Source organism: Pseudorca crassidens, chromosome 15 (assembly GCF_039906515.1).
Source record: "Pseudorca crassidens isolate mPseCra1 chromosome 15, mPseCra1.hap1, whole genome shotgun sequence".
NCBI lineage: Eukaryota > Metazoa > Chordata > Mammalia > Artiodactyla > Delphinidae > Pseudorca > Pseudorca crassidens.
This window is the reverse complement of record NC_090310.1, coordinates 88,677,438-88,694,969: the sequence shown is the minus strand read 5'-3', so window position 1 is coordinate 88,694,969 and position 17,532 is coordinate 88,677,438. Positions and strand designations below refer to the sequence as shown.

Sequence of the window (17,532 nt, the reverse complement as noted above, 5' to 3'; positions counted from 1 at the left end):
CTCTCTCTCTCTCTCTCTCTCTCTCTCTCTCTCCCTCCCTCCCTCTCCCCGCTGCTCCCGCCTCCTGCCCTCCCTTGCCCCCTCCCCTCCCCGACACTGCAGCATTCGCCGACTGCAGCTCCAGCCACCGCCCGCGCCTCTCCGGCCTCCGCAACCCCACCGCCGCCAGCACCATGGCCAGCACCGTGTCCGGTAGGCACCGGGGCATCGGGAGTCCTGGGGCGGCGGATCTGAGCAGAGGCTATTGTCTGGCCTCGCCCACCGCTGGGCCGATTACGGAGTGTTTTCCCATCTCGGACCCCACGCTCTGCAAGGGCGCGGGCGCTCTCCGGGCGGAACCCGCAGGAGACGGGGTTCAGGGCCGCCGGGTGGGGAGACCCGGTGCCCATAAGGCGGGGATTGCGGCGCCAGCCTAACGGACTTGGGCCGCAGAGCAGGGGCTCCGCTCGGGGTGGGGGCATCGGTGCGGGGGGCGCTGCTGTGCCAAGCCGGGAGCGACTGCCTCAGGATGGCTCCGAGACCCATGGGTGGGTGGGCGCGCTCGCGGGATGCGGGCAGGGTCCCTGGAGGCGCCCGGGGACCCCAGATCCGGGTCGGACCGCGCCTTCTCGGGGGTCAGAGGGAGGAGCGCGGGACCCTTTGCAGGAGTCCCAGCCCGGGGCGGGCGGGGCCCGGGCTCTCCCTGCGCCAACAGAGGGGCCGGGGGACGGGAGGGGGCGCTGCGAGAAGACGGGAAACGGAAACCTGAGCCGAGCCGCGCCCGCACCTCGCGTCGCCGCCCCTCCCCTCGCCGCTGCGGGCTCGGGACCACCCTCTGTGACACGGTGCCACCCGCCCCGGTCGAAAAAGCCACCGCCCTTTACGCTGCGGGTTTGGATGGGGGATGGGCTGCCGCTGTTTCCGAGCCTTTCTAGGATGGGGGCGTCTGCCCCTCCCGCCCCCGCCGCTCCACCTCCCCAGCTGCAGACCCACCGCCCTCAACGGCAACGACCCTCTCCTCCCGGGCCTGCAGCAGGCGCGGAGCTGCCGCGGAGGGGCGGGCACCGGGCGAGGCGGGAAACGCGGGTCACATACTGGACGCGGGAGTGCTGCCAGGCGACCCCCGGGGCAAGGACGCGGGGGTCGCTCTCCTCAGGAACGCTCTGCCCAGTCTGGCTTTCCCAGGACCGGCTTCACCTTTGCACTCGGTGCCCGAGATGGCTAGGCGGGCGGGCGGCCCCCACCTCCACCCCGTCACCTCGCCCACCCTTCCGTCCGCCCTGGGGGCGGCTCTCTGCAATCCCCTCTCCCCAGCTAGTTCGACTCTGTCCGCAGCGCCCGCTTCTGTCTGAGGCGCCAGAGCTCCGCCCACCCACGTGTGCAATGCCCTGACCCCCGCCCCTCAGGGCCGGCGGTTCTGGCCCCCAGTGACTTCTGCAGGAGCCTGGCAGGGGACCACGTGCGTCACTGACCACCCCCCCCCCACATCCATCTGGGGGTCTTATCCATCTGGACTTCATACGCCCCCTGCCCTCTCCCTGACATCCCCAGAGATACTGGGACCAGCAGGTGAGGGTGGCCAGTGCGGCCCCAGTCCCACACTGGGGCAGGTCTGTGCGTCCTCATTCACCATCTGTGCCTGAGCTGGGGGACAGTGGGCAGCCACTTCTGAGAGCATTTATCAGCTTTTCACCTCGTTGGTAAAACCCCTGCACAGGCCTCCTTCTCATCCTTCTGACATGAGCAGACTGAGGTTAGGCGCTGGAGGGACTCAGACGAAGCCACACCATCGATGGCCATCAGGGCTTGGGCCCAGACCCTCCGACCTCAGAGTTTCCTGGCACCAGACCCTCTTCTTGGCCAGACTTTGGGGCACTGCTGACCCATGCTTTTTCCCAGGATTGTTCTGGGTGTCCAAGTTACCCCTGGTGTCAAGAAGGAGACCATGGGACTTCCCTGGTGGCACAGTGGTTAAGAATCCACCTGCCAGTGCAGGAGACACGGGTTCGATCCCTGGTCCGGGAAGATCCCACATGCCGCGGAGCAACTAAGCCCGTGCGCCACAACTACTGAGCCCACATGCCACAACTACTGAAGCCCGCGTGCCTAGAGCCCGTGCTCTGCAACAAGAGAAGCCACCGCAATGATGAGAAGCCTGTGCACTGCAACGAAGAGTGGCCCTTACTCGCAGCAACTAGAGAAAGCCTGCGTGCAACAGCAAAGACCCAAAGCAGCCAAAAAAAAAATTTTTTTTTTAAAGAAAAAAGAAAGAAGGAGACCATGAGTGCCATTGGTCAGTTTTGTCCAGCATGGCCAGCAAAGACATACTGTAGTACCAGCTGAAGAACTGCTCATAGCTGACATCACATGGCGCTGGGCCTTTCATGTTCTGTCATCAGCACTGCCCTCTATAGAGTGCAGCCCGTGTGTACACACACCTGTGCTCACCTGCAGCTTCTCCCGGCCATAACAGTTTGATAGGAGAGAGGTCTGGCCCAGAAGTGGCTACGTGACAGCGCCGATAACTGTGGCCAAAATTGGTGTAAGTGAACCAGCTATGGCTTCTCTCTGAAAACACATCTTTGATTGGAGCAGACTTTCGTGCCTTAGTGGCCTTGAAGTGTCACCTCTGCTCTGGTCTGTGGCCGCTGCAGGATTGCTCTTAGCCTCATCTTCGTGCATAGATTGGAAAGCTTTGCCCCTGCCTCGCCCTTGAGTGCCTCCTGGTGGGCCGCGTTCTGAGGACACTGCGTCTTGGTGTCCTTCCCAGGTGCTCAGCTCTTCAGGCACTCTTGTAGACTCGCTCATGTTCATCCCCTTATGCAACTCTGGCAAGCTGCAAGGCCTTGCACCTGCTACCTTGCCGCTCAAGGGCTCAATCTCCCCATCGGGGTGACCGTGATAGTGACAGCACCTCCCCTAGGCTTGTTCTGAGGGTTGAATGAGCTATTTCAGGAAACAGTGCTTGGCCCGGGGCCTGGCAAGAGGTGAGTGCCCAGTCCACGCCAGGCAGCGTGACTGTTGCAGCCACCTTTCCCAGAGAAAGGTGAATGCTGCTGTCAACTCCTGCCATGCTGGGCTCCCGACACTGAGGGAGGAGACTCTGACAAGTGAGAGAGGGGCCGCCTGGGTGGCAACAAGCTCTATCTGTCAGGAGGCAGTTAGCAGCAGCCTCCAGGGCCCTTTTAGGGTGAGCGGGAATCTGTGGGCCCCCTTCCCTCCTAGTTCTGGAAGACCCCCCACCCACCCACCATGAGGCTCCCAACAGGAAAGTGCAGAGGCCTGGGCTCATGACAGGGCTGCCATCCTGGCGTGCTGTGTGACTTTGGGGGTGCCACTTGCCCTCTCTGCATCTCCTTCTCCTCTGTAGAAATGAGGCTGATGAGGGTGTCTGCCTGGGCTGGCTGGTCTTGAGAGTCAGTTCGGAGGAAGGGTGTGGTGTGCCCACCCCATCCCCCTTGGGCACGATTACTGTTGTCACCAGGTGCCCTAGGCTGACCTGGTGCCTTCTAACTCTTGCTCTTCTGAGATGTAATCATCCAACAGGCCAATATGCACTCTTGCATGTGTAACATTTACTATGAAGGGGGATCAAAGCAATCCAGTTCACGGTGGAGATTTGTTTTTGATGACTTTCTTAAGTCAGTGATGGGGACGGAAGAGAGGGTCCTGGTGAGGAGAGAAAAGGGAGGGCGTGCCTCGAGGCCCCACTTCCTGGCTGGAGCTATGTCTGTGGAGAGGTCTGGGCCTCCACCTCTTCGCTCTGCAATGAGAGGAACTTTAAGCCCCTCCGGCTCTGAAAATACAGGCGTACCCTCCCGTCTTGCATGTGGCTGGGCCCAGCCCTGATCTCCAACCCCGGTGCAGGCTGCCCCCTGCTCACTGTCTCCAAACTTGCCGGTTCCCCACCCACCATGCCGTCCCCTCTGACTTGCAACCAGACGACAGCGCAGGCCTCACTCCCAAGCCCACTCCTGGGGAGTTGCCCCTTCCCACTGGGCTTCTTGAGGAAGGGTCTTCTGAGAAGGAAGGTCCTCATAGGCCACCAACCCAGGGGATCTCCACGACCACCAGACGCCAAGCTGCATCCCTGTTTGCAGCCGCGGGACATAGTCCTTCACTTCCCAGTTGGACCCTTGTCCCCTGGGCAGAGCCATGACCTCGGAGACTCTGACCTCAGTCTTGAGCCCCCAGCCCTCTCCCCTCTCACCTGCCTACACTCACACCTGCCCAAGCTCCCCCTCCTGCCCCTGAATTGCCACCAGCCCCCCTCCAGGCTGAGGTGACAGCTGCCTGGAAGGGAGCCCCTGGCATTTGTCTGTAAAATTCCTCTGTTATTAATTTGCAACCCTTTTCCTGGGAAAATCTCAGGCTTGAGGCAGAGAGGGCCTTGAGCAGCTGTGAGGCCCCAGGTTCCTGGCCTGTAAGGTAAACTCTTTCAGAGGTTTTAACAGGGGCTGAGAAAGGACTCTCTGAAAGGTCAGGGTAGGGGGCTGGTGTCTATTGCCAGAGTGGTGGGTGCTGGCAGGGTTAGACTGAGGCCCCTCCTCCCTGGCCTCTCCCAGGACCCAGCTAGGCCCCTGACCAGACTCCCTCTCACTCCCTGCCCCACCTTCCCTTCTGAGCACAGGCCTGGCTACCTCCCCAGCCTCTGCAAGGGTCCAAATATCTCCTGCTCTGCTGTTCCTGGAGAGCCGCTCTGCCTGGTCCTGCCTCCTCTAACTCCCAAGCACACATCCTGGGAGGTACCCCTCAGCCTCCTTTCTAAAGTTAACTTTTAATGACATAAGTAATACGCGAGTAGATTCTGCTTGTGAAAAAGCAAAATCGACAAGTCAGGCCAAAATCCCCTTTGAGGCCCACCCCTACCTGGCCCTCCCTCCCACACTCCTGAGCCAATGACCAAGTCATGTGTCTTCGCCCTGCGTCTCCTCCAAGACCCCAAAGGCTCTCCCTGCTTCTTGCTCAGGATTCCTCTGTGCTCCCGTCACAACTTCTCGGGCTCTCTCCGGAAGAGTCTGGGTCATCAGGACACTTAGATCAAATAACATCATTCTCTGCATTGGTTGTTGGAGGACCCCGCTCACAGCAAGCTGTTCTCTCAGACAGGGCCTAGTCACTTCTGTCCTGTGTCCTGTTTCTACACAAGCACTTTCCCCAGTTTTACGTGAAATCAATTTAAAAACATTATCTTGAGTGAAATTTCATCAGAGAGTTTCTTGTCCAACCTGTCTGCCCCTTGGAAGAATGCTGTGGGTAACTATGCATGCTCTTTCATGGAAGCCAGAGTCGCTCTCCGTGGAGTATCTCTCTAGAGACCTATACTAGCTTCTCCAGCCAGGGAGGCAGGTGCATGGGTCTGAGCCCCCAAGTCTGGGACCTACTGCAGTGGTGGAAAGAACACAGACCACCTGGGGTTGCCCTGGAGGAGCTTTGAACAAGTCACCCAGCTACCTGGGCCCAGTGTCCTCTTGGTGGAGTGGGGGTGACAGTATTGGGCATACAGGATTCTTGAGAGCCAGTGAGACATCAGACCCATGTGTCTACTTTGGGGCCTGGCTTGCTATGAACCAACCACAAAGAGCTCAATTATTTCCATTCTGAGAGCGAGCATCTCCCCTTCCCTGACAAGGCTCAGGGCCTCAGCAGGCTTACCTCCTTTTCTGGTTGGGTAGTGTGGACACTGGCTGTGGGCACTCACCCTGCAAGGCCAGAGGGCGGGCTGTGGTGCTGAACGGACAGCTCCCGTCCCTTTGGCTTTTGATGAGCGGCCAGTGCGTGTCTGGTGAGAACCTGATTTCATCCCACGGTGGGCGCACTACAGGGTAAATGGGGGGTGGGCTGGGGGGCAGACAGGAGGGTCTGAGGGCTTCACCTAAGTGCACAGCCAAGAAAGTGCTGCCTGCAGAAGCTCTCCATTTGTGCTGGCCCAGTCACCAGTGTGGTGGTTAACCTCTCCACCAACCGGGCAAGTGTCCACGAGAGCGAAAGGGGAGGAAGGAGAAGTACGTGGAGGGGCAGGGGGAAGGGAGAGTCGGAAAGATACACAGTGACAAAGAATCATGGAGACGTAAAGATATAAAGAGAGGTAGTGACAGATGGAGAGCCAGAAAGACAGAAGGATGAACGGAGACACAGACAGAAATGCCAAGAGAGAGAAAAGGAGGGAGAGAGAGGCAGAGACAGACAGAGCGAGGGGGGCAGGGACTCAGAGACAGGAACAGAAAGACCAATGCAGGACACCCACAGGGAGGCGTGCCCAGGGAAAGACAGCCAACATCTGGGAGGGAGGGAGGGACGGAGAGAGTCAGAGATGTGGGACACAAAAGATCAAGGTAAACAGGCTCCCAGACAGGCGCAAGGGGGCAGCAACGGGGACAGAGGCAGGGAGGCCTGGGCATCCAGGGAGGTGGGGCTGGAGGTGCGATGGGACGGCGCCTGCTCAGGCCGGCCTCACGCCCACAGCCTACAAGAAGATGAAGGAGCTGTCGGTGCTGTCACTCCTCTGCTCCTGCTTCTACTCACAGCCGCAACCCAACACCGTCTACCAGTATGGGGGTGAGTGTGCCCGGCTGCTGCCCTGACCTCGCTACCCCCTCCCGTGGCGTCTGTGCACCCCCGCTTGGCTGCCTTCCGGAGAGAGGTCCCTGTGGGGAGGGGCCGGTCCTGGGAGTCCCAGCCCTCCTCTCAGACCTTGACTTGGGTGTGTGCTCGGCCTGCCCCCTCCTTGAGCAGCCCTCCTGAAGCCCCCGTCTGCTCTTGCCCTGCAGACATGGAGGTGAAGCAGCTGGACAAGAGGGCCTCCGGCCAGAGCTTTGAGGTCATCCTCAAATCCCCTTCCGACCTTTCCCCGGAGAGTCCCATGCTCTCTTCCCCCCCCAAGAGGAAGGACACCTCCCTGGAGGAGCTGCAGAAGCGGCTGGAGGCAGCTGAGGGGCGGAGGAAGGTAAGGAGCCAACCCTCTGGGTCCTGATAAAGACGGTCGGGGGCCTTGCTGGCCACAGACAGCGTCCCCAAGGTGCGGGCTGCTGCAAGCACTCGACTAGCTGTGGGCCTGTGTAGCAAAGAGGGTCTCATGGTCCCGCGGCCACCTCCTGAGCCATCAGAATGAGACGGGGGAGGAAGGATTCCTCAACGGCAGCCATCTGGAGGGAGACAGGAACCAGATCCTGCTGGGAGGGGCACCTTGGCCATGCTGGCAGGGTGGGAGGGTCAGGTGGTAGCCCCACGAGGGGCCCTGGGAGAGGAGGCTGGGCGACAGCCTCCTGAGCAGGGGAGCGTGAAGGAAGGGCTTTCCATGAGCTGGGAGCTCAGGGGGCCCCTGGGAGAAGCAGGCCCCTCCCCACGCTTTCTCACACCAGCCCCCCTGAAACTGAGACACAGGCAGAGAAGCACGTGCTCTCAGGAGTGCAGTCCTGGTGCCCAAGCCCACTGGGCAGGGGCAGCAGCTCTATCCCCCTTACGGCAGGACCGGTGAGCCCTGGGGACCCAGGCTTCTCAGGGTTAACTAGTAGTAAGTGGCACGTGGGTGGAGCCCAGCAGCCTTCTGAAGGAGGCTGAGGGAGGCTAATTACCTCTGGGAGCCTCGGGTCCACTCCCGCGGCCACCAGCAGGGCCGGACAGTGGCGCCAGCAGCCCCACCCTCCTCGTTCCAACTCATCCCTTCCCTAGCGGCCCTGGGACCCCTCCCCGCCCCCGGCACCTTAGGGAGCTCAGAACCCGGTGTGTATTAAGCACCTACTTCGTGCTCAGCGGGCAGACGTTTGAGGAAAAGACGGGGAAGGCTCCGTGACAGCCCACAGGAGCTTCCTCCGCTCCTCCCACGTTCCCCGAGGGCAGCTGGGACTCTGGAGCGGGATGGAGCGGGGGCGCCCGGAGCCCAGCGGGGAGGGGCAGCTCTGCGGCCGAGGGTGGACAGGGAGGGCTTGCCTGGGGATGAGGTGGTCACCCCAGCCAACGGCAGGACAGGGTAGGCCCGAACTCCCCGAGGACTAGGCCCGTGGGCGGGAGGCGGTGGACTCGGGCTGGGCGGCGGGGCGGGGCGCGGGGCACTGGGCGGGGCGAGGCGGGGCGGGCCCGGCCGCCCCTCACGCTCGCCCGCCCGGCCGCCCGCGCAGACGCAGGAGGCGCAGGTGCTGAAGCAGCTGGCGGAGCGGCGCGAGCACGAGCGCGAGGTGCTGCACAAGGCGCTGGAGGACAACAACAACTTCAGCCGCCTGGCCGAGGAGAAGCTCAACTACAAGATGGAGCTCAGCAAGGAGATCCGCGAGGCGCACCTGGCCGCACTGCGTGAGCGGCTGCGCGAGAAGGTGCGCGCCGGGGCGGGGCCGAGGACGGGCCGGGCCCGGCCCGAGCGGGGGGCGGGGCCCGAAGCAGGGGGCCCCCAGGAGCCCCTTCTTTTGGCGTTTGGCCGGTCCCTGCCCACTACGCCAGCAGCGCTCCCGCAGTCCGGCCTCCCCGTGACGCCCCGTCCTACTGGGGCTAGCCAGGGTGAGGCGAGCCCCTGCCCAGGCCGGAGCAGCCTCCCTGCGAGCGGGACCAGGTTAGTTCCGGGGAGCCCCGAGCCTGCACTCCCCGGGAAATTCCCGGAGTCACAATGCTCGGGTCTGGACACCACCCCAGGCTCCCTGAGGGCCAGCCCCCACCCTCAAGCCGCACTTGCAGTCCGTGACGCAGGCCTGCCCCTGCCCTCTGTTGCTCCTGGTCACTAAGGTGTCCTCATTGGTCGCATCTGCCGCACCTGGGACCGAGCCAGTCTAGGGAGGAAAAGACCCCAGGGTTCCCAAAGCCCGGGAGCCGGAAGGCAGGGCCCCCCAGAGCCCAGGACGGGTGGGGGAGCAGGACCCCGCCCCTGCCGGCTGCAGGGCCCCGCCCACCCCGCCTGTCCCGCAGGAGCTGCACGCTGCCGAAGTGCGCAGGAACAGGGAGCAGCGAGAGGAGACGTCCGGCTAAGGGGCCGTTTGGACACCGCGGCGCCTGGATCCCGAGATGAGACAGGAACACGTCTGGGTTTCGGTTTTGTTTTGTTCGACTTTGTCTAGATGCGGCTTTTGCTCCCGTCCCTCCTCCCCTCCTGTTCTCCCAGCTTCAGCTTCTCTTTCCGCGTTCCGAGCTGTCCAGCCCTCGTGGCAAGGCTTTGCCCACAGGCTCTCCCTGTGGGGCCCCCAGGGCGTGGCACTCAGCCCCGCAGTTCAGGCCCCAGGCTGGCCGTGGCTGGGTCCCCTCTCGGCAGCCCTCTTAGTGGGCGTGGCGGCGACCTCAAGAAATCCAGCGGTGGTGGCAGGAACACGCAGGTCGTTGTGCTGTGAGCGCCTCGTCACTTAGGGCACGTCTTTTGAGGCAGCTCCTGCCGGTAGGCAGGGCCACCTCCACCTGGATGTCCTCCTCTGGGAGAGGGGCTGGGCACGCAGGAGTAGGCGGAGGAAGACAGACTTGGACAGAGAAGGATCTCTGGGCAGTGGGGGGCAGGTACCCTGTCACTGGCCAGCCCTGGGAATCCCATGTGCAGTGGTGCTTTTTGGAACTGGTGGGTAGGAGCTGCAGCACGCTTTAATGTGGTGGCACAGGGGCCCTCTGAGACCCCCTGGCCTGAGGTTGGCACCCTCGGCTGGCCTGGGAGGCTTCGGTCATTGCCCTTGGCTGGAGTGGTGGTGGGGTGTGGCTTGGCCTGGGTCTTCAGGGGAGTGGGCATGTTCCACCAGGGACCTGTGAGCGAGCTGCTGTGGTCTAGAGGGTTGTGGGCAGCATGGACACGTGCCGGCCCCTCCTCCCAGAAGGGCCTTCTCCTTCTGGCCCAGCACCTGTGTGGGGAAAGCCAGCCTCCCACTGTCCCTTCTCTCCTCCACGCTTTGCGGATGCCCTTGGAGGACCCATCCTTATATCCCTTTGGAGTCTCAGCCCCCTCCCGTGTGCCCTCTGCTCTGGTCAAAAGATGCTCCCACACTGTTCCTGGCCACAGGGCTTTCAGGCGCACCTCTGGACAGGTGGCCCAGTGTGAGTGGGTGGCAGCCACAAGTGCCCCTCTGGGAGCCCTGAGTAGATGCTGGGGGGTGGGGGACCAGTGCCTGAAGATTCAGATGTCGGGGGGCAGGGGACAGGGTTCCCAAGCCACCTCCTCCGTCCTTCCATTCCTGGCTGGTGGCCCACTCTGGCCAGCCTGCAGGTTGGAGGCCTGGCTCTATCTCCTGCCAAGACCCTGCTCGGCTGGCCTCCTCCCCCTCCCTCAGTCTGGGGGGACCTCCAGACCCCCCAGCGCCAGCCTTTGAGGACGGCTACCTGCTTGGACACAGCAGCAGCCTCCTCTTCTCCCTGGCAGCCCAGCTCCACGACTGGGTGCTGGGGTCCGAGTCCTCGCTGGCCAGCCTCTTGGTGGAAAGCCTGAGGCGTTTCTTGCAGGAAGGACCCAGAGCCAGTGCCTCAGAAACCAGATGATTGCAGCCCTCAGTGCCCCTGGCTTTCATTCTACAGAAACCTATGGGGACACTGCTGGTGACCTCCCAGAGCCAAGCCAGGGAGCACGGGTGGGTACTGATCCATTGCAGTGGGCTTCTGGGGAAGTTGGGACCTGTGCCCCCCATCCCTGTCCCCACTGAGACAGCCCCCGAGGGAGTGACAAGCCAGGACTGGAACCCAGCAGTGCCCACCGGTGGCTTCTGTGGGACTCAGAAAGGGGAGCGGAAAGGGCCTGAGGGTTGGATTTCTCTGAGCGGTGGCAGCTCTTTCATAGCGGAAGCCCTAGTGTAATACAGCCCATCTCATCCACGTAGTAAAAGTGAACTCAAAAATTAAATCAAATGAACAATTTAAACAAATGCGTGTGTTTAAGAAACGGTTGAACTCTCCCAGCGTGTGTCCTGCATCTGTGGGGTCAGATGAGCTGCGAGGCCACTGCCTGTGCAAGCGTCCCCCTGGAAACCCCACCCTTGTGTGTCATCACCACAACTGCGAACAGTTCTCATGACGATGGCGATTTTAAGAAAAGAGCATATAAACAGCACGCAAGCCCACTTTCCCCTCCGGAGCCCCAGGAGACAGTGGGGGTGGGAGGGGGGAGGCTGGGACCTCCGCTGCAGGTGGGGCTGCCCCAGCTCCCCCAGGGCTGCGCCCTCCTGTGGGCCGGGCTCTCAGCTTGCCGCTGCAGAGGAAGATCAGGGTCTGAGGTCTGGGGCCTGCCCTTCTCACCACGGCTGTGGGTCTTGCTTGGATGGGGGGTGGTCCTAGAATCCCAGGGTGTGTCCCATCACTCTGTGGACCCCGTTGGGCAGCTGACGGTTCACAGACAGATCTGGCCCCAACATGGGGACCTGCAGTGGCAAAAAGAGACAAGCAGACATCGTGACTCACACTGGTGGACATGTCTGTCCTAGGGGACCTGAACTGCCCCTTGGGGTGCCCAGCAGGGAGGGACCCCTCTGCTGGGGAGGAGGCATGTTTGGTAATGTCCACGCTGAGCCGTGCTCGGGTCCACACATGGACCTCAGGTACAGGCCCTGGAGAGATGCCCGCTCCCCAGGACCCAGAGACCCACTCACCTCTCCCCAAACCCACAGCCCTCTCCTGGGGCAGTCCTAGCTACTTCCCCAGGCTCCAGGGAACTCTCACCATCTCCCCACCTTCCCCTGTCCAGGGAGAGGTGGGAAAGTCAGAACCCAGGACACACAGCCTCCAGTAAGGTGGAGACATCAGAAATCTGCAGGAGTGGAAGGAAATACATGGAAGATATTTTTATGAGGTGTGAGTTATGCATGCCTGTCATCTGGGTTCACAGACACATGCTCACCACATAGAAGCGCACAGCCCTGGAACTCCCAGAAGAGCAGCTGATCAAGGTCAGGGCCTCTTACCTCTTAGGCGGCCCTGGTAAGGCATTGAGGGACAGTCACCATATGGAGCCTCTGAGGTTGGGAGATGATGGGGAATCCTTTGCAGAAAAGCAATCACGCTTCTCCTTAACAAAGAGCAGCAAACAAACGGGGGACTCCTGGGAAGCCAGTCAGAGCTGTATTCGTTACCTAGTGCTGTGTAACAAGTGAGTCCAAGCAGTGGCTGAAAACAACAAACATCGTTTCTGTTGAGTCAGGACTCCAGGAGCTGGGTGGTTCTGGCACAGAGCCTCTCAGGAGGCTGCAGTCAGGACATCAGTGGAGGTTGTCTGGAGGCTGCGTGGGCTTGGAGTACCCTCTTCCAAGTCGGCTGGCTCACGTGGGGGTGAACTAGTCACGGAAGCAGAAGTGAGTCATTAAGAACAGCCTACCCTCAAGGCGGGGGTGGGGTGGGTGAGGCCCCACCTTTGGAAAGGAGGAATGTCACAGACTCTGGGGACAGGTATCAAAACCTCAGACACTCTGCCTTGATGACCCTATGAGTTCTGGACACAGTGGGTGCTGGCTCGGTGCCTGGGGGCAGCAGTGGTGTCCAGCGAGGCAGGCAAGGTGGGAGCACAGACAGACGCCTGTCGCAGCGGGGCCTCCCTCCAGCCCCTCACACGTCTTTGCCGAGCCGAGCTCGGGTGTGGCTGAGTAGAAGGGACGGTACGAACTGCAGCTGCTTCTCTTGCTGCTGAGGAAAAATTATTGGGCTCTTTGGCAGTTGTATTAGTTTTCTCGACGGTAACGTGTGCAACAAACTGGGGGCCTTGAAACCACAGAGGTGTCTCCTTTCAGCTGGAAGTCAGGTGCTGCCAGGCCACGTCTGTCGGGACTGGAGGGGAGGGGAGGACCAGGACCAGCCCTCCCAGCTTCAGCTGCGGGGAAAGGCCGTCTCTCCGCCCACAAAGGGCCACTTACAAACGGCACCGTTTCTTCTCAATAGATGGGGGCCCCTAGAGCCTGTGTGGGGACCTCCCTCCGGTTATGAGATGGACGCACCCCCAGCGCTCAGCATGTCAGACTCCTCAGGAGGGGTCAGGTCCTTCCTGCAGCACAAGATGGGTGCGTGCAGGCCAGCAGGGTGGGGAGGACCCAGCGTGGGGACGAGGCCCACGGCGGAAGCCGACCTGGTCTCTTCTCTCCTGAGTAAAGCTTGTCCTGTCGGTGCTCAGCTGCCTCGCGCGCTCCTTGGCGACCTGGATGTCAGGATGCCAGGAACGAAGTGTTTGGACTTCTATCCCCTGCAGGCGGCTGGCGCTGTGATGAGCAGTGCCAGCCTCCACGCAGTGGGGGCCTCCCCAGGTATTGGGAACTTGAGCCTGGGCTCTGCTGGACACTGGCTATCCTTGGCTTGTGGACGCAGCACATGTGTCTCTGCCTCTCCCTCTGTGTGTCTGTCCCTATGGGACACCAGTCACTGGATTAGGGATCCCCAATCCAACACGACCTCGTTATTTCACTAATTATACCTGCAACAACCCTAGTTCCAAATAAGGGCTCATTCTGAGGTCCTGGGACTTGTGATGTCACCACATCTCTGGAGGACACAAGTCAATCCCAGGCAGCAGCTGTAGGTACATAATTCGTAACTTTAAAACATCCATGCACTAATTTGTGTATTCAACGTGAGTTTAGCGAGTGCTTATTACATCTGTGTGTCTCACTCCAGAGAACAGTGATGGATTTGAACACCCAGGCCCTGCCCTGTGAGAAAATGCATGTTAGTCAATACAACCTTATGTTACATATGGTAGTTTATGATTTTTTAAAGCACGTTAAAATGTTTTTAACCGGGCTTCCCTGGTGGCGCAGTGGTTGAGAGTCCGCCTGCCAATGCAGGGGATGCGGGTTCGTGCCCCGGTCCGGGAAGATCCCACATGCCGCGGAGCGGCTGGGCCCGTGAGCCATGGGCACTGAGCCTGCGCATCCGGAGCCTGTGCTCCGCAACGGGAGAGGCCACGACAGTGAGAGGCCCACGTACCGCAAAAAAAAAAAAAAAAAGTTTTTAACCTTCACCAGGTCCACTATGAGGAAAACAGAGTAGGCATTATCTTATGACGTTAACATTTTTTCTGGTTACAAACATAATACATGCTCACTGCAGACTACACAGTATAAAGACAAAAATCCTGATCCACCAAACTCCTTCCCCTGGAGAGGACCTACCCCTCAAGAGGTGCTGAAGTGAGCCCGAGTTCAGACCCCTGAGACGCGCACAGTGATGTGTTCGCACTTGCCCTACGTCCTCACAAACATCGCTTCAAGCGTTGGACAATCATCTATTTCATGGATGTACTAGGATTTCTGAGAAAACTTCCCCAACTTTATGGATTCAGGGACCTCTTATAATTTTAAAGTTTATGGAGGACCCCCAAAGAGCTCTGTTTATGTGGGCTATTCGGGTCGACAGGGACCACACTGGGAATTAAAACGCAGAAATTAAAAAAACAGTAATTCAGGGAATTCCCTGGTAGTCCAGTGGTTAGGACTCCGCACTTTCACTGCTGAGGGCGCAGGTTCGATCCCTGGTCAGGGAACTAAGATCCCGCAAGCCATGTGGCGCGGCCAAAAATTAAAACAAACAAACAAAAAACCCGCCAGTAATTCAGGGACTTCCTTGGTGGTCCAGTGGTTAACACTCTACGCCCCCAATGCAGGGGGCCCGGGTTCGACCCCCGGTCAGGGAACTGGATCCTGCATGCTGCAACTAAGACCCGGCACGGCCAAATACATATTTTAAAAAATCAGTAATTCAGGGGCTTCCCTGGAGGCGCAGTGGTTAAGAATCCGCCTGCCAATGCAGGGGACACGGGTTCGAGCCCTTGTCCAGGAAGATCCCACATGCCGCGGAGCAACTAAGCCCGTGCGCCACAACTACTGAGCCTGTGCGCCTAGAGCCCATGCTCCGCAACAAGAGAAGCCACGACAATGAGAAGCCCCCGCTCTCTGCAACTAGAGAAAAGCCCGCGCGTAGCAATGAAGACCCAACGCATCCAAAAATAAATAAAATAAATAAATTTATTAAAAAAAACAGTAATTCACTAAAAAATGATACACCCATTACATGTTAACATTTTAAAATGAAAAAGTGAGGTTTCCTTAAAAAAGAAAAGAATTAGTGAGAATGGTTGAAGCATATGAGAAAAAAATCTAGCCACACACAGATATATGATTGGAAAAAGAAACTATTTCAATAGCTTGGTCTTTAATACTAAACCAAAGCTAGATGAGGGCTAGTTTCTTAAAGGTTGGCTGCACTGTGAATCTGAAACCATATCAATAAACCTTTCATACTCTTCCACGGGTTGAATGGTCTGTCCTGAGCTTAAACACACCTTTTACCCATGCACGGTTCTGTAATTCTTAGGGCGTGTGCCACCCTCCCCCAGGCAGGAGGTCCTGGGCCTCAGGGCCTGCAGAGTGGAGGAAGGGAGGGCCAGGGTATTGCTGGGTAAGCCGGGCCTGCCGTGGTCCTGCTTCCAGTCTGGTCAGGGGCTGTGTGTGGTGGAGCCCAAGTAGAGGGTGGGGCATGACAACCCCACAGCATCCTTGGGCCCACGATGACAGTCTCTCCTGGTTTACCCTCCTCTGTAGTAAACCAAGAGTGGAAGCTCCCCTCCCCTTGGGAGCACAGGGGAGAAATCACCACCCCAGACCCCAGGAGGAACTAATCCATCCTGTCAGCCAGGCAGAGCCCAATGCTGCGGAGGCAGAAAAGGTGAGCGCAGGTTCACATGCCAGGCCTGAGGTCCTGTGGCAGAAATACGTGGAGGCCACGCAGCAGTGGAAACTCAGACTGGGGAGTCTGGGGTGCCCAGACTCCAAGGCCAGCGGCCACAGCTCACCCCAACTGTGCAGCAGCAAGACCTGGCCTGGTCTGCCTCCTGCATCCTTCTGAGCTTTCTCCCTTTAACATTTTTTTAAAGTTAATTAATTTTAAAAATTTATTTTATTTCTGGCTGTGTTGGGTCTTCGTTGTTGCACGCGGGCTTTCTCTAGTTGCGGCGAGCGGGGCTACTCTTCCTTATGGCACGTGGGCTTCTCATTGCAGTGGCTTCTCTTGTTGCAGAGCACGGGCTCTAGGTACGTGGGGTTCGGTAGTTGGGCTCAGTAGCTGTGGCTCACAGGCTCTAGAGCGCAGGCTCAGCAGCTGTGGCGCACGGGCTTAGTTGCTCCGTGGCACGTGGGATCTTCCCGGACCAGGGATCAAACCCGTGTCCTCTGCGTTGGCAGGTGGATTCTTAACCACTGCGCCACCTGGGAAGCCCTCTCCCTTTGACTTTATGGGCATTTACTTCCGGAACGTGAGGACAGGGAAACTCAAATAAATGATATGCACAGACCAGACACACCTGCTCTTGCATTTACCAGATAATAAAATAGCTGCACTGACATAGGCTCAATAGTTTAATCTTTAAAAACAGTGACTTCTTCATCACTTGCTTGAGTACACTCTATATTATTGAAAACAGAATGAAAGCGATAACTCTCTCAATTATAACATCCCTGAAATGAAGTTTGCTTGAAACTTCCCAGTCTGGGAAATGGCCTTCAGTGGTCTTCCTACCTAAGTATGAACACAGGTTCACGGCTTGGTCTTGAAGAAGGCATTTGTTTTCTGCTTTCTCTGTCTCCTGAGGGAGCATCCGCAGACCCCGCAGCCTTTCACTGGGCACCGGAGTCTCCCGCAGCTGCCAGCTGCCAGAGCAGTGACACCACACACGAGGAAACTTCGTACGTGCCTTCCCTGGTCTGAGAACAGCCAGCCTCAGCCACCCTCTGGGTCCCCCTGACTGCCCGGTGCAGGTGGGGAGACAGAGCACAGGGAGATGTGGGGATGTGCCCAACGCCACCACGGCTGCAGCGCTTCCTCCAGGAGTCCTGGGGCAGGAACAGGATGCCTCACAAGTGCCCCGGCCTGGGCAGGGCAGGTGACCCCACTCACCACCCCCTGGGCCCCCAATGCACCTTTCAATCAAACAGCAAGGCCTGTTTGTACTCGCTCCCAAGTCAAAGGAACTCCAGGAAAGATGAGTGATGCTAACCTTCCCACGTTCTGGAAAACGCAGGGACTTTGCACTCCAGCCATTAAAAAAGAGCGTTTTCAGGGCGTTCCTAACCCTTCATCAGGGTGGCTTTTAATGCCTCTGTGATAGCGCAGGAACTGAATTTTAACTTCAGTTAACGTAAATTGAAATGAGCACACGTGGCCAGTGACTACAGCACAGGGGAGCGCGGCTGGGGGTCGACACAGGAACACTGGGGGGAGCCGCGCGGATCCAGAAGTGAGGATGTTTAAAGCCGTTTTTAACGCTTGCTACAAAAATAAGCCATGATAATCGCAGGATTCGGACTGTACGACTCCCGGGGCAGCCTTCCCGCCTGCCTCTGGGGAGACCCTTTGCACACGCGGGCAGGTCACTCACCTTTCTCGCCAACCCTAAGCGCGTCCCCCTACGCACCCTCTCCCCGGGAATTTCGCGCCGAGCGGGTATGTCGGCCAGTCCCGGCAGGTGAGCCAGCGGGCGGGGCGCGGAGCAGCCGCCCAGCTAACGGGCAGAAGCACCCACCTCCGGCCCCGCCCTCGCCCGCGCGCACGCGCGTCGGGCCCAGCCGGGCCTTATTTCTCGGCACCTCCCGCTTCCCGGCTGAGCGCCAAATAAATATCCGGGCTCGCCCTTGCCCG

General features: G+C 59.3%; 1 protein-coding gene, 1 long non-coding RNA gene and 1 other non-coding gene across 8 annotated transcripts; 2 read left to right on the top strand and 1 right to left on the bottom strand.

Annotated features, from left to right (window-relative positions):
- The first annotated feature begins 35 nt into the window (after nucleotides 1-35).
- On the top strand, nucleotides 36-10,790 carry STMN3 (stathmin 3). 2 transcript variants are annotated; one of them, XM_067708755.1, is made up of 5 exons: nucleotides 36-192; nucleotides 6,445-6,537; nucleotides 6,750-6,925; nucleotides 8,097-8,288; nucleotides 8,872-10,790. In XM_067708755.1, exons 1-5 carry the CDS (start codon nucleotides 174-176, stop codon nucleotides 8,929-8,931), a joined length of 540 nt encoding a protein of 179 aa, XP_067564856.1. In that variant the 5' UTR covers nucleotides 36-173; the 3' UTR covers nucleotides 8,932-10,790. The 2 variants fall into 2 exon arrangements, with proteins under 2 accessions (XP_067564856.1, XP_067564857.1); XM_067708756.1 differs by lacking the exon at nucleotides 36-192 and adding an exon at nucleotides 5,603-5,764.
- Nucleotides 10,791-10,930: 140 nt separating this feature from the next.
- LOC137208198 (uncharacterized) lies at nucleotides 10,931-17,525 on the bottom strand. Of its 5 annotated transcripts, none has more exons than XR_010935530.1 (3): nucleotides 17,273-17,525; nucleotides 11,581-13,550; nucleotides 10,931-11,282 (listed from the first exon to the last, which is right to left on the bottom strand). It is a non-coding gene; the product is annotated as an uncharacterized lncRNA (long non-coding RNA). The 5 variants fall into 5 exon arrangements; XR_010935532.1 differs by having other exon boundaries at nucleotides 11,581-13,414; XR_010935533.1 differs by having other exon boundaries at nucleotides 11,581-13,246.
- On the top strand, nucleotides 14,311-14,383 carry TRNAE-UUC (transfer RNA glutamic acid (anticodon UUC)). The gene has a single exon. It is a non-coding gene; the product is annotated as a tRNA-Glu (tRNA).
- Nucleotides 17,526-17,532: the final 7 nt, after the last annotated feature.